The 12209-nt window shown below is 43.1% G+C and overlaps 1 protein-coding gene across 5 annotated transcripts in view; it reads left to right on the top strand.

The window, feature by feature from the left end:
- Nucleotides 1–12209, top strand: part of wdfy4 (WDFY family member 4) — a 187371-nt gene that overhangs the window by 67995 nt on the left and 107167 nt on the right. For all 5 annotated transcript variants that reach the window (XM_084076960.1, XM_084076962.1, XM_084076961.1 and 2 more), the window contains 5 exons: nucleotides 457–609; nucleotides 3869–3942; nucleotides 4768–4929; nucleotides 6246–6343; nucleotides 7905–8001. In XM_084076960.1, the coding sequence (XP_083933086.1) occupies nucleotides 457–609; nucleotides 3869–3942; nucleotides 4768–4929; nucleotides 6246–6343; nucleotides 7905–8001 (584 nt within the window). The remainder of the gene's footprint in view (nucleotides 1–456; nucleotides 610–3868; nucleotides 3943–4767; nucleotides 4930–6245; nucleotides 6344–7904; nucleotides 8002–12209) is intronic.

Here is a 12209-nt window from a genome sequence, read left to right as displayed (position 1 = left end):
TAGTGTGTTGATTACTTTCGATGCGGTAATGGTCTTTTTTTTTTTTTTTTGTATCAAAAAGGTCTTAAAGTGTCATTGGCATCTGGGGATGTACGTTAATGTTTAGGAAACTCTGCCTCATAAATGTGATGTGTGCAGGATTTTCTCAAAGTGGGGTCCCCCAGGGGTCCTTGGGGGGGGTACCAGGGGGCCTCACAATCATTTTAACCACTTTAACCATATTTTATACTTTGGCTATTAAAGAAATCTGGTTTTGAGGCGAGCGTTTGCCCCAACTGCCACTCAAAGTGACTACTGGCCAATCACACAACGTCTTTTGCAGGACTTGTCAGAATCTAGTTGTATAAAACTATCACGCCCACAGCCAAATGCAAATCATTGTGGGGGTCCTTGACATGAAAAGGTTTGAAAACCACTGGTCTAATGGTACAACCGTGCCTCTTCTTCTCTCTACAGCTGCTGTCCTTCCTCCTGAAGATGAAGAGTGTTCTGGTGAGCAGCAGAACCTTCCAGCTGGTTCTCTACATGTGTTCCTCACTGGAGCTTCTCTCTGGACCCCAATGCCTCCCCAACACACCGGCCTTCCAGGCCCTGCTGTGTAACCTGGAGGTACAGTACAGGCCTAATATTAATGCTGTGTAACATGGAGGTAGGCCTAATACTAATGCTGTGTAACATGGAGGTAGGTCTAATACTAATGCTGTGTAACATGGAGGTAGGTCTAATATTAATGCTGTGTAACATGGAGGTAGGTCTAATACTAATGCTGTGTAACATGGAGGTAGGTCTAATACTAATGCTGTGTAACATGGAGGTAGGTCTAATATTAATGCTGTGTAACATGGAGGTAGGTCTAATACTAATGCTGTGTAACATGGAGGTAGGTCTAATACTAATGCTGTGTAACATGGAGGTAGGTCTAATACTAATGCTGTGTAACATGGAGGTAGGTCTAATACTAATGCTGTGTAACATGGAGGTAGGTCTAATATTAATGCTGTGTAACATGGAGGTAGGTCTAATATTAATGCTGTGTAACATGGAGGTAGGTCTAATACTAATGCTGTGTAACATGGAGGTAGGTCTAATATTAATGCTGTGTAACATGGAGGTAGGTCTAATACTAATGCTGTGTAACATGGAGGTAGGTCTAATATTAATGCTGTGTAACATGGAGGTAGGTCTAATACTAATGCTGTGTAACATGGAGGTAGGTCTAATACTAATGCTGTGTAACATGGAGGTAGGTCTGATACTAATGCTGTGTAACATGGAGGTAGGTCTAATACTAATGCTGTGTAACATGGAGGTAGGTCTAATACTAATGCTGTGTAACATGGAGGTAGGTCTAATACTAATGCTGTGTAACATGGAGGTAGGTCTAATATTAATGCTGTGTAACATGGAGGTAGGTCTAATACTAATGCTGTGTAACATGGAGGTAGGTCTAATACTAATGCTGTGTAACATGGAGGTAGGTCTAATACTAATGCTGTGTAACATGGAGGTAGGTCTAATACTAATGCTGTGTAACATGGAGGTAGGTCTAATACTAATGCTGTGTAACATGGAGGTAGGTCTAATACTAATGCTGTGTAACATGGAGGTAGGTCTAATACTAATGCTGTGTAACATGGAGGTAGGTCTGATACTAATGCTGTGTAACATGGAGGTAGGTCTGATACTAATGCTGTGTAACATGGAGGTAGGTCTGATATTAATGCTGTGTAACATGGAGGTAGGTCTGATACTAATGCTGTGTAACATGGAGGTAGGTCTGATATTAATGCTGTGTAACATGGAGGTAGGTCTAATATTAATGCTGTGTAACATGGAGGTAGGTCTAATACTAATGCTGTGTAACATGGAGGTAGGTCTAATATTAATGCTGTGTAACATGGAGGTAGGTCTAATACTAATGCTGTGTAACATGGAGGTAGGTCTGATATTAATGCTGTGTAACATGGAGGTAGGTCTAATATTAATGCTGTGTAACATGGAGGTAGGTCTAATACTAATGCTGTGTAACATGGAGGTAGGTCTGATACTAATGCTGTGTAACATGGAGGTAGGTCTAATACTAATGCTGTGTAACATGGAGGTAGGTCTGATACTAATGCTGTGTAACATGGAGGTAGGTCTAATATTAATGCTGTGTAACATGGAGGTAGGTCTGATACTAATGCTGTGTAACATGGAGGTAGGTCTGATACTAATGCTGTGTAACATGGAGGTAGGTCTGATACTAATGCTGTGTAACATGGAGGTAGGCCTAATATTAATGCTGTGTAACATGGAGGTAGGTCTGATACTAATGCTGTGTAACATGGAGGTAGGTCTAATACTAATGCTGTGTAACATGGAGGTAGGTCTGATATTAATGCTGTGTAACATGGAGGTAGGTCTAATACTAATGCTGTGTAACATGGAGGTAGGTCTGATACTAATGCTGTGTAACATGGAGGTAGGTCTGATACTAATGCTGTGTAACATGGAGGTAGGCCTAATATTAATGCTGTGTAACATGGAGGTAGGTCTGATACTAATGCTGTGTAACATGGAGGTAGGTCTAATACTAATGCTGTGTAACATGGAGGTAGGTCTGATATTAATGCTGTGTAACATGGAGGTAGGTCTAATACTAATGCTGTGTAACATGGAGGTAGGCCTAATATTAATGCTGTGTAACATGGAGGTAGGTCTGATATTAATGCTGTGTAACATGGAGGTAGGTCTGATATTAATGCTGTGTAACATGGAGGTACAGTATAGGCCTAATATAAATAAGGCATTTTTGCTTTTATTTTAATGTTGTTTTATGCTTTTGCTTTTCTTTTTTGCTTTATTGTTAAATTAGTTGTACTTTTTCTGTCATTGTATTCTTGCTCTGTAAAGCACTTTGAGCTGCATGTCATGTCATGAAAGGTGTTAATATTAATAATAAACTTTAAATATTCATTTGAAGATATAAACTTTAGAGTTATGAGCTGTGAAATCAATGTGTTAAGACCAGTGGTTCTCAAACGTTTTCAAGTCAAGCACCTCCAAATGGTATAATTTGTATTTGGCCACGAAACCCCATCTGATTTTTTTTTTGTGCCTGGGACCCCCAGAAGAGAATTATTCCAAATTTTCCAAATATTTTATATTTTTCAAACATTTTAAAAAATAGCAGATGTACAAGCTTGTACATCTGCTATTTTTGTAAAGTGGGTAAGATTGTTGTAATGCTATATTAACTACCTTTGCAGGGAACCCCTTGGAACCCCCTCGAGGACCCTTGGAGGTCACCGGACCCCACTTTGACCCTTTAAGACCGGGAACGCATCTGTGTCATTTTAAGATTTCTTTGGCTCTATAAAAATAGCAGATCTACAAGCTCATAGCGCGGCACCGAGTGCCGCGCTATGAGCTTGCATGTATATCTGCTATTTTTTTTTTTTTATTGTGAAAATTTGTGCAAATCTTTAGTTTGAATATATATATATATACTTTTTTAAAGTGAAAGTTTTTAACTCAAATCTTTGCTTCTGGGGATTTTACAAATGTCTTCTAAATCCTAACAGTTTTTTTTTCCTAAAGTTTTTTTTTTTTTACTTATGTTGCTATATTTTCAATGGTTTTCAAACTTTTTTCATGTCAAGGACCCCCAAAATAATATGTATTTGTCCGCGGTAGATCTACTATTTTTGAATAGCCAAAGAAATCTTAAAATGACACACATGCGTTCCCTTCCCGGCCTTAAAGGGTTAAGAACCAATGATAAACTGATAAACTATGTAGAGTTGTTAGCTGTGAAATGAATTTGTTAAGATGTTCACATGCTTATGAATTTATTTTTTCTCTCTCTCTCCCCCTTTGTCTCCAGGTGTGGCAGAACACAGCGGATAATCTGGACCTGTCTGTTCTAAATCACTTTTCTGACATGTTGAAATCGTCAAGGTAACGTCCAAAGCCCCGCCCTTAAAACACTGATTCTCAACCTTTAAAAATAAAGAAAAAAAACATTTTCATCACTGTGTATTTCAAGCTTTGTAGATCTGCTACTTTTGATGCTTTTGTGTGACACTGTAGTATGATCAAGGAGGGCGTTGATTTAACACAAAAAGTTCAAATATGGAGATACTGTACCGTGAGAGATTTCTGCCCGACAACAACGATACGAGGCAGAGTGATAGTAAAATACAGCACTGAGCGCACTGGCCAATACAAACTAATAGGCGAGTGTGCTCCGGTGCGTAATTTTCGAACGCACCCTAAACGTCTAAAAGGCTGACGCAGCACAGCCGAGGAGAGACAACAATAAGCTTGTTGTTCAGGAGGAGGCGTTGACAGACAGACAGGCAGACGGGTCTTATCGTCATCTCTGTCAACATCTGCTGCGAGCCGCCCAGCACCGTTGTCACGGAAACGATCAAAACAAAAACAATCAAAGGAATGTAGTAGCACCCGAATCAGTCCTCCACCGCGGTAGGGGGCAGCGTGACTGAAGAAGAGCTTGAATTGCTGGATTACATTTCCTGTCTGTGGGAACCGGCTTTGATTTGATATTCATGCACTCTCTCCCTCTTTCTCTCCCTCTGTTTCTCCTTCTCTTTCACCCTCTCCCTCTTTCTCTCTCTCTCTCTCTCTCTCTCTCTCTCTCTCTCCCTCCCCCCTCTCGCTCTGCTTCTCTCCCTCTCCCTTTGGTTCTCCCTTTCTCTCTCTCCATCTCCCTCTCTCTCTCTGCATCTCTCCCTCTCGTTGCCCCCCCCCATGTCCTCCTAGTGGTGACAGTGGTACTGCAGAGGCCATGCACAGTGTGGGTCTGCTGTCTAAGCTGTTGTATCAGCTGTGTGATCCCTGTGTGTCCATGAGGAAGGTTCATCTCACTGCCTCCATCATCACACACCTCCTGAAGGGTCACTTCACCACCCTGGACATATCAAGGCACACACACACACACACACACACACACACACACACACACACACACACACACACACACACACACACACACACACACACACACACACACACACACACACACACACACACACACACACACACACACACACACACAGGTCACCCTGCCTTTTGTCACCCTGCCTTTTACACCATTGGTTCTCAAAGTGGGGTCCGGGGACCCCCAGGTGTCCTTGGGGGAGTTCCAGGGGGTCCCCAGCTAAATGATAGATAGTTAGGAACCAAATGGACCCTTATGGGTCTGTAACTCTGAGAGTGTACAAATGGAACCAAGTGGACCCTAACGGGGTACACTCTCAGAGTTAAATGAACATTGCTATTAACATACAATATAAATTGGGGTCCCAGAGATAGAAATGGCATTCAATGGGGGTCCTTGAAATTAAAATGGTTGAGAATCACTGCTAGAGCCGTAAAAATCGTCTCTTATGGGGGTCCCTGGCATATCTTTTCAAATGGGGGTCCTTGGGCTAATAAGTGTCAATGTGGGGGTCCTTGACATGAAAAAGATTGAGAACCACTGTTTTACACTGACACACTACAGAGGGGTTGGGCATTAAATCTACAGTCCGGGATATATATTTTTTTAACTAGATAGGCTTATGATTCTCAACCTTTTTTTTCATTTCAAGGCAGAGTCCTGCACGGGTCCAATTTTGACAATCCGTGCCCCGGCCCGTCCGTCAATAATCAGATCCGTAGACCGACCCGTCACCCCTGATTATATCAAAACACAAACCAGACCCGCCAAACCAGTAAATAGCTTTCCATGTATAGCCACGCGCGAGAACACATTTATACCGTAGAGATAGATAGATGAGTAACAAGGTGTTGTCCCTCCGTACTCTTCCACTGAGAAATTTAGACCCTGCCGTCGGGCAAGACACCTGGTTGATGACGTTAATAAGGTTATTGGAAGCAGGCAGCTCACCTGATAGGACACTAGCTGCACCACCAGCTTTATTGTAGCACTGTTGTCTCTCTCTCTCTCGTACAGATGTGATATTCCAAAGTTTCAGAGACACTGCCATTAGGCACTTTGTCACAGACAAGGACTTGCCAAGTGTAAAGTTGTGCCAGGTGCGAATTGTCCTCTTTTCACACTAAGCAAATCAGGCATGACAAAGGGTTCTAGAAAAGTGAAGAGAAGTTACATATAATACATCTCTAAAGGATTTTATGTATCACTTTAATATTGTTTAAATGCAGTATTGCGTCGTCCAGAGCATAGAAGATGTTATTGGAATTCTAGCTGTGATGGTGTTCTGTGTTTGGTTCAGGATCGGGCTGTTCCTGGTCTACACGCTGCCCCCTGCTGGTGGGAGTGAAAGTGAAAGCTGTGGAGTCTCTGACAGGGTTCATGCTGAGGATAGCACAGGTACAGTACACTTATTACAATAGTACCCCCCAAACACCCTGACCGCTAAAACATTACACACATTTACAATACCCCCAAACACCCTGACCGCTAAAACATTACACACATTTACAGTACCCCCAAACACCCTGACCGCTAAAACATTACACACATTTACAGTACCCCCAAACACCCTGACTGCTAAAACATTACACACATTTACTGTACCCCCAAACACCCTGACCGCTAAAACATTAAACACATTTACTGTACCCTCAAACGTTCATTCAAAGTGGCAGAAAGCCCTCTAATGTATTCTGTAGTCAGTGTAGTGCGACGCGTTAGCTTGCAGATCTGTTCTTTTTGACAAGCGTCACTGTCGTACTACAGAATGTGATACTGAATCAATTGCTTGATTCAGTATTTAGATATTTGATATTCATTCTGTCAGACGCGCCCCCTTCCTACACAAGCCCATTGTAACGTCAAACTCCATTTTAACCATTTTAGATTCATTGGAAACACCCGTCCTTGGTTCTGGTGACTGATATTGTCCTTCTAATGTGTGAGGGAGGGGCCGTGTTTTTTCAATAACTTTTTTCAATTATTTGTTTATTATTTTTTTGGAAAAACAAGAAGAGACGGCCCCCTCACATTAAAAGGACTATATCAGTCACCAGAACCAAGGACGGGTGTTCTTGGTGAATCCATCATGGTTAAAATGGAGTATGAAGTTACACTGGGTTTGTATAGGAAGGGGCAGGGACGTGCACAGATAGACTCTAGGTGGTGCTAGAGCACCTGCCCTTTGCCCTCTTGACCAGAAGTGCCCTTTTGAAAAAAAGAAGAAAAAAAGTTTTGTTTTTTTTTCAGTTTACAGCAGGGGTCTTCAACAGGGGGTCCGGGACCCCTAGGGGGTCTTCAGAGTTACTACAGGGAGTCCGCCAAATCTTTATGTGATATGATTTTTCGTTTTACCATAACCACTCGAAACCTAGCATCCCTTTTCTCAGGAGAACTTTAGCCGAAAATAGCAGATCTACAAGCCCACAACGCCTCGCGCTGCGAGGCGTTGTGGGCTTGTAGATCGGCTATTTTTGGCAAAGAGGTATAGGTGACGTTGAAGACCCCTGGTTTACAGTATGTAGCCCATGGTGACATCGATCAATTCTGGATTAAAAGCTTCTAATATATTAACAATTCCCCAAAATGTGCGTTGCAATTTTATTCTATAAATCTCACACTACTAAGGCAGCCGGCGGTTCCGCGCGCTGCGCAAGGTGCCCTTTTTTTTTTTACTTGAGTGCCTGCCCCTCAAAATGTCTGTGCACGCCACTGGGAAGGGGACGTGTCTGATAACATTTATATCAAATATCAAAATACTGAATCGAGCAACTTCAAAACTGTCTGGGGCGTCGTCCTGTGTCAGTGTGTGACCACTCAGATCTGTGTTTGTCCTGTGTGTAGTAACAGTGTGTGTGTGTGTGTGTGTGTGTGTGTGTGTTTGTCCTGTGTGTAGTAACAGTGTGTATGTGTGTGTAGGTCAGACCTGTGTGTAGTAACAGTGTGTATGTGTGTGTAGGTCAGACCTCGGGTCCAGCCTCTCCCGTTTGGACCAGGAACCAGCTGCTGCTCTCTCTCTGTGACCTCCTGACCTCGGACGACCCTTTGACCACAGAGTGAGTTATACCGTAGCCCAGGGGTCTTCAACAGGGGGTCCGGGACCCCTAGGGGGTCCTCAGAGTTACTACAGGGGGTCCGCCAAATCTTTGTGTGATATGATTTTTTTTTTTTTTTTTTTTACATTAACCACTTGAACCCTAGCATCCCTTTTCTGAGGAGAACTTTAGCCAAAAATAGCAGATCTACAAGCTCACAACGCCTCGCAGCGCGAGAGATCGGCTTGTAGATCGGCTATTTTTTGGCAAAGAGTTATAGGTGTAGTGGGAAAAAAAGAGCAGCACAAGTTTATCTGAAACACAGTTTTATGCTTCATCTCTCTCAGCTAGGGGGTCCTTGGCCTGAAAACGTTGAAGACCCCTGCCTTTATGATGCAACATTTTTGGCTTCCGATCCCGATGCATCACTTTGGGCTATTCAAAAATAGCAGATATACAAGCTCATAGCGCGGCACCGAGTGCCGCGCTATGAGCTTGTATATCTGCTATTTTTGAAAAATCGTGAAAATCTGTGCAAATCTTTGAATATATATATATTTTTAAAGCGAACATTTTTTACTCAAATCTTTGCTTCTGGAGGTCCCTGGAACAACATATTTTGATGGGGGTCCGCGGCCAAATACATATAATATTGGGGGTCCTTGACATGAAAAAGATTGAGAACCACTGATATAGAAACATACGTTTTTCAGAAAACTGTTGGGATTTAGGAGACATGTAGAATCGGCTTCAGGTCTCAATGGGTTAAAAAAAAAAAGCCTATATTGACATGGCCAAAATAGGGCCAGGTTTATCACCAGAGACATTTGTTTTATCTGCTCCTTGGAAATGCAGGTTCCAGACCCATATCTACACAGTGATATTAGTCTGGCCATGCCAGGCTAGTGACTTCATACATTGTCAGATACTTGAATGTGTCCTTATATTATCATCACTTTACCCACATACAGCTCAAGTGGAGTTACGAGGTTTTTGAATATTAATGGAGATTTTCTTTTTGTCACAAATTGTTTTTAAAAACATAAACAATGTCTGGTTTATTTTTTGGGGCGGTGTAGCCGCCCCCTATAAGTGAGTTTTGGACACTGACCAATCCTGCACCGTGATTGGCCAATAGTCTACAACGCATTGTATACCCCTAACCCTTCCATTGTTAATGCAAATCGATACTTTTGCAAAGTCAGCCAATCACATTACAGCTAGTCTCATCACCACTAACTGTAATGTGATTGGCTGACTTTGCAAATTCAGGACTGTGATTGGCTAGCGAAACACATGACACATGTGCAGCCCTATGAATAGCAGTATGGACTTTAAAAAAAGTCTTTTGTCCTTTTTTTAAAGTGAGTCATGTTGTGATGACCACACACCGCCCACTTCACACTGGGTGTGATTTTTTTGAATTCTCACATGGAATTTGGATGAGGCTGGAGCCTTGCCTTTTTTCCTTCTATATTTGATATATTTAACTTCAATGTTATAATGGAAGTCAATGGCAGTCACATCAGGCTGAAACCTTGCCCATATATGGAGTCATTGTGTCATAGTTGACTGACGTCACGGATTGGTCACATGAAGTCTGAAATCCACATGAGGCCACGCCCCTTATTGGACCCCGTCTTATTTATATTATTTATGTGTTGCTGTTGTTAGTCATGGCTTCCAGTTCCCACCTGATGTCATGTGTGAGTTCTGATTGGTCCAGATCGTACTGAATAACTGCTAGCTTGCATAACGTCTTCAGACTAGGACTTAAGTCTAACATGTACAGGTAATAAGGTCTGTATTCTCCTCCAAAGAGGATGATACGATCTCCCACAATGCAACAGCACAACCCATACATCTCACACAGTCTCTTCCCTTTGGGCTCAACCTTCTTCCAGGAGAAGGTCTTTGGACTGAACTTCCACAGATCATTGAGGGTAGTCATTTTTCTTCCATTTCTTCCACCAAATATGTACAGTTCTCCATTGTAGGTAAAGGCTGAATGACCAAAGCGTCCTTCTGAAAGAAGCTGTGCAGAAGGTGTGTTCAGCCAGCAGTTGGTCTCTGTGTCAAACACTCTGATGGTGTTGTTGTTAAAGAAGGCTCCGCCCCCAAATACAAACATCTTTGTCCCGATGATGGTGGCAGAGTGATGTGATGAAGCAGGAGGTGGAGTGCCTCTGGTGTTAATTAAAGACCAGACCATTGTGGTGGTGTCCAACCTGTACATGTCATTATGGTTTACAGTCCGATCGTATCCTCCATGAATAAACATGACCTTCCCCAAGACACAGGCTGTGTGGTTCATCCTCTCCTCTGGAACAGTTCCAGAAACCTTGGGCTTGAACCATCTGTGGGCGTCGACATCAAGTGCATACAGCACGTTGCAGTGTTCCGTTGTGTCATATTTATAACCCCCCCAGATGTAGATCATGTCTTCTATCAGCACAGCTGCGTGGCCGGTGCGATTGGATGGAACCTCAAAGTGAAATTCTCCTCTTCCAGTTGTCACTGGGGTCAACTTCCTCCAGCGTAAAGCCACTGTGTTGAAGATGTGAACATCAATCCGATCCTTATTGATGTTACAGTACCCTCCAAATGAGTAGACTTTGTCTCCCACGGCAACAGCAGCAGCTTGACCATGTAACACTGGTCCTCTGTTCAGATGCAGCTTCCAGTAGAACATTTCTCACAACAGCTCCTCCAGATTGGATTCTTCAAGTCTCGTTGTGTAACAGACTGGAGTCCTAATGTGTGCTCTACCACTTATATTGGTTCAGTGGCACAAGTGTCATGCAATGTTTGACCAATCCGCTGATGGGTTGGACTGGCCAATCAAGGAAGTCGACGCCTGTTGATGTCCCTAATATGGTAAATTGATCATCATAGCAACCCCAGCCAGACAGGCTCTACACCGCAGACGACAGGCTTGTAGATCGGCTATTTTTGGCAAAGAGTTATAGGTGTGGTGGGAAAAAAGAGCAGCACAAGTTTATCTGAAACACAATTTTATACAATATAGAGGGGGTCCCTGCTTCATCTCTCTCTCAGCTAGGGGGTCCTTGGCCTGAAAACGTTGAAGACCCCTGCCGTAGCCTTTAACCACATTAACTCATTCACTGCTAGACTTATTTCTGGCTGTGTTTGCCCAATGCCAGATATTTTGATAAAAGTACACAGGAGCCGAGATACAGAATTTTTAAGTAATAAGTTAACAAGGAGGTGGATAGGAGTCTAGATCTTCGAAAAATGAAATCTCCTGGGTCTCTGGGTCAAATCCCCCCAAAAAAAAGGAACATTTTAAATTACCTTAGTTACATTCTTGGCAGTATTGGTAATCTTACATCTTACTACTATATAATTGACAAAAGCTCTGAAATTTCGTCCGGGGTCGCAAGCACTGGATCACTCCACATGCCTCCAAGACCCGCCACAGACTGTTGATCAGAGCTATGGCTATGATTTAGGCATCTTACCCCACCTCACAGTGATCAGACTCTCGGCTTGATTGATTCTCTGATTTGCCTATCAGACCCTCAGCCTGATCTGGCAGGTTGCCATAGCAACCAGATACAGGAAGTCTGACCTCTTTAATACATGACCGAGGTTGGGAGGTTGGGACTAGAGCTTAGGGCCGCAAAGCAAAGCGGGGAGGGAGGAGAGGAGAGGAGCCGAGAGGAGAGGAGAGGCCAGAGGGGCCGGACTTCGCATGACGTGTGTGCAGAGTGACTAGGCCAGTGCTGTCTGGACCAACCTCGGATCGGGCCGCGACATCTAGTTGGAAATAATTACGATTTTTACGTTTTTGGCTGGGAATGAATTAAGACACATTAAGACCTGAGGCCAATTCTACAAACAGTTTTCTGGAAAAACGTAGGTTCACTACGCCTCACGATGCGAGGCGTAGTGAGCGTATTTTCGCTCCTTTCGTATGACACTCTTGTGTGATGAAGTATAGGGCTTTAAAGGTTCTATGACATTCATTTTCACTTTTTTTATTTTTTATGTTTTTTTGGGGGTTTTATGACCTCAATTACACCCAAAAAAACTGAACTTTGAACATTCAGTGGATTTTCTGTGGTCTGGGGTTTTCTGAATAATTATGCTGAAAAGTAATCTGAGCTTAGCCCTTCGGCAGTGAAGTCACAGGCCATTAATACCGCCCACTCTCCTCCTCGCCCGTCCCCTCCCCTATCCTTTCCTTTGGGGGGGGGGGGGGGGGG

Source organism: Gymnoscopelus microlampas, assembly GCF_963454915.1.
Source record: "Gymnoscopelus microlampas genome assembly, chromosome: 13".
NCBI classification, from domain to species: domain Eukaryota; kingdom Metazoa; phylum Chordata; class Actinopteri; order Myctophiformes; family Myctophidae; genus Gymnoscopelus; species Gymnoscopelus microlampas.
This window is presented reverse-complemented; position numbering and strand designations above follow the sequence as displayed.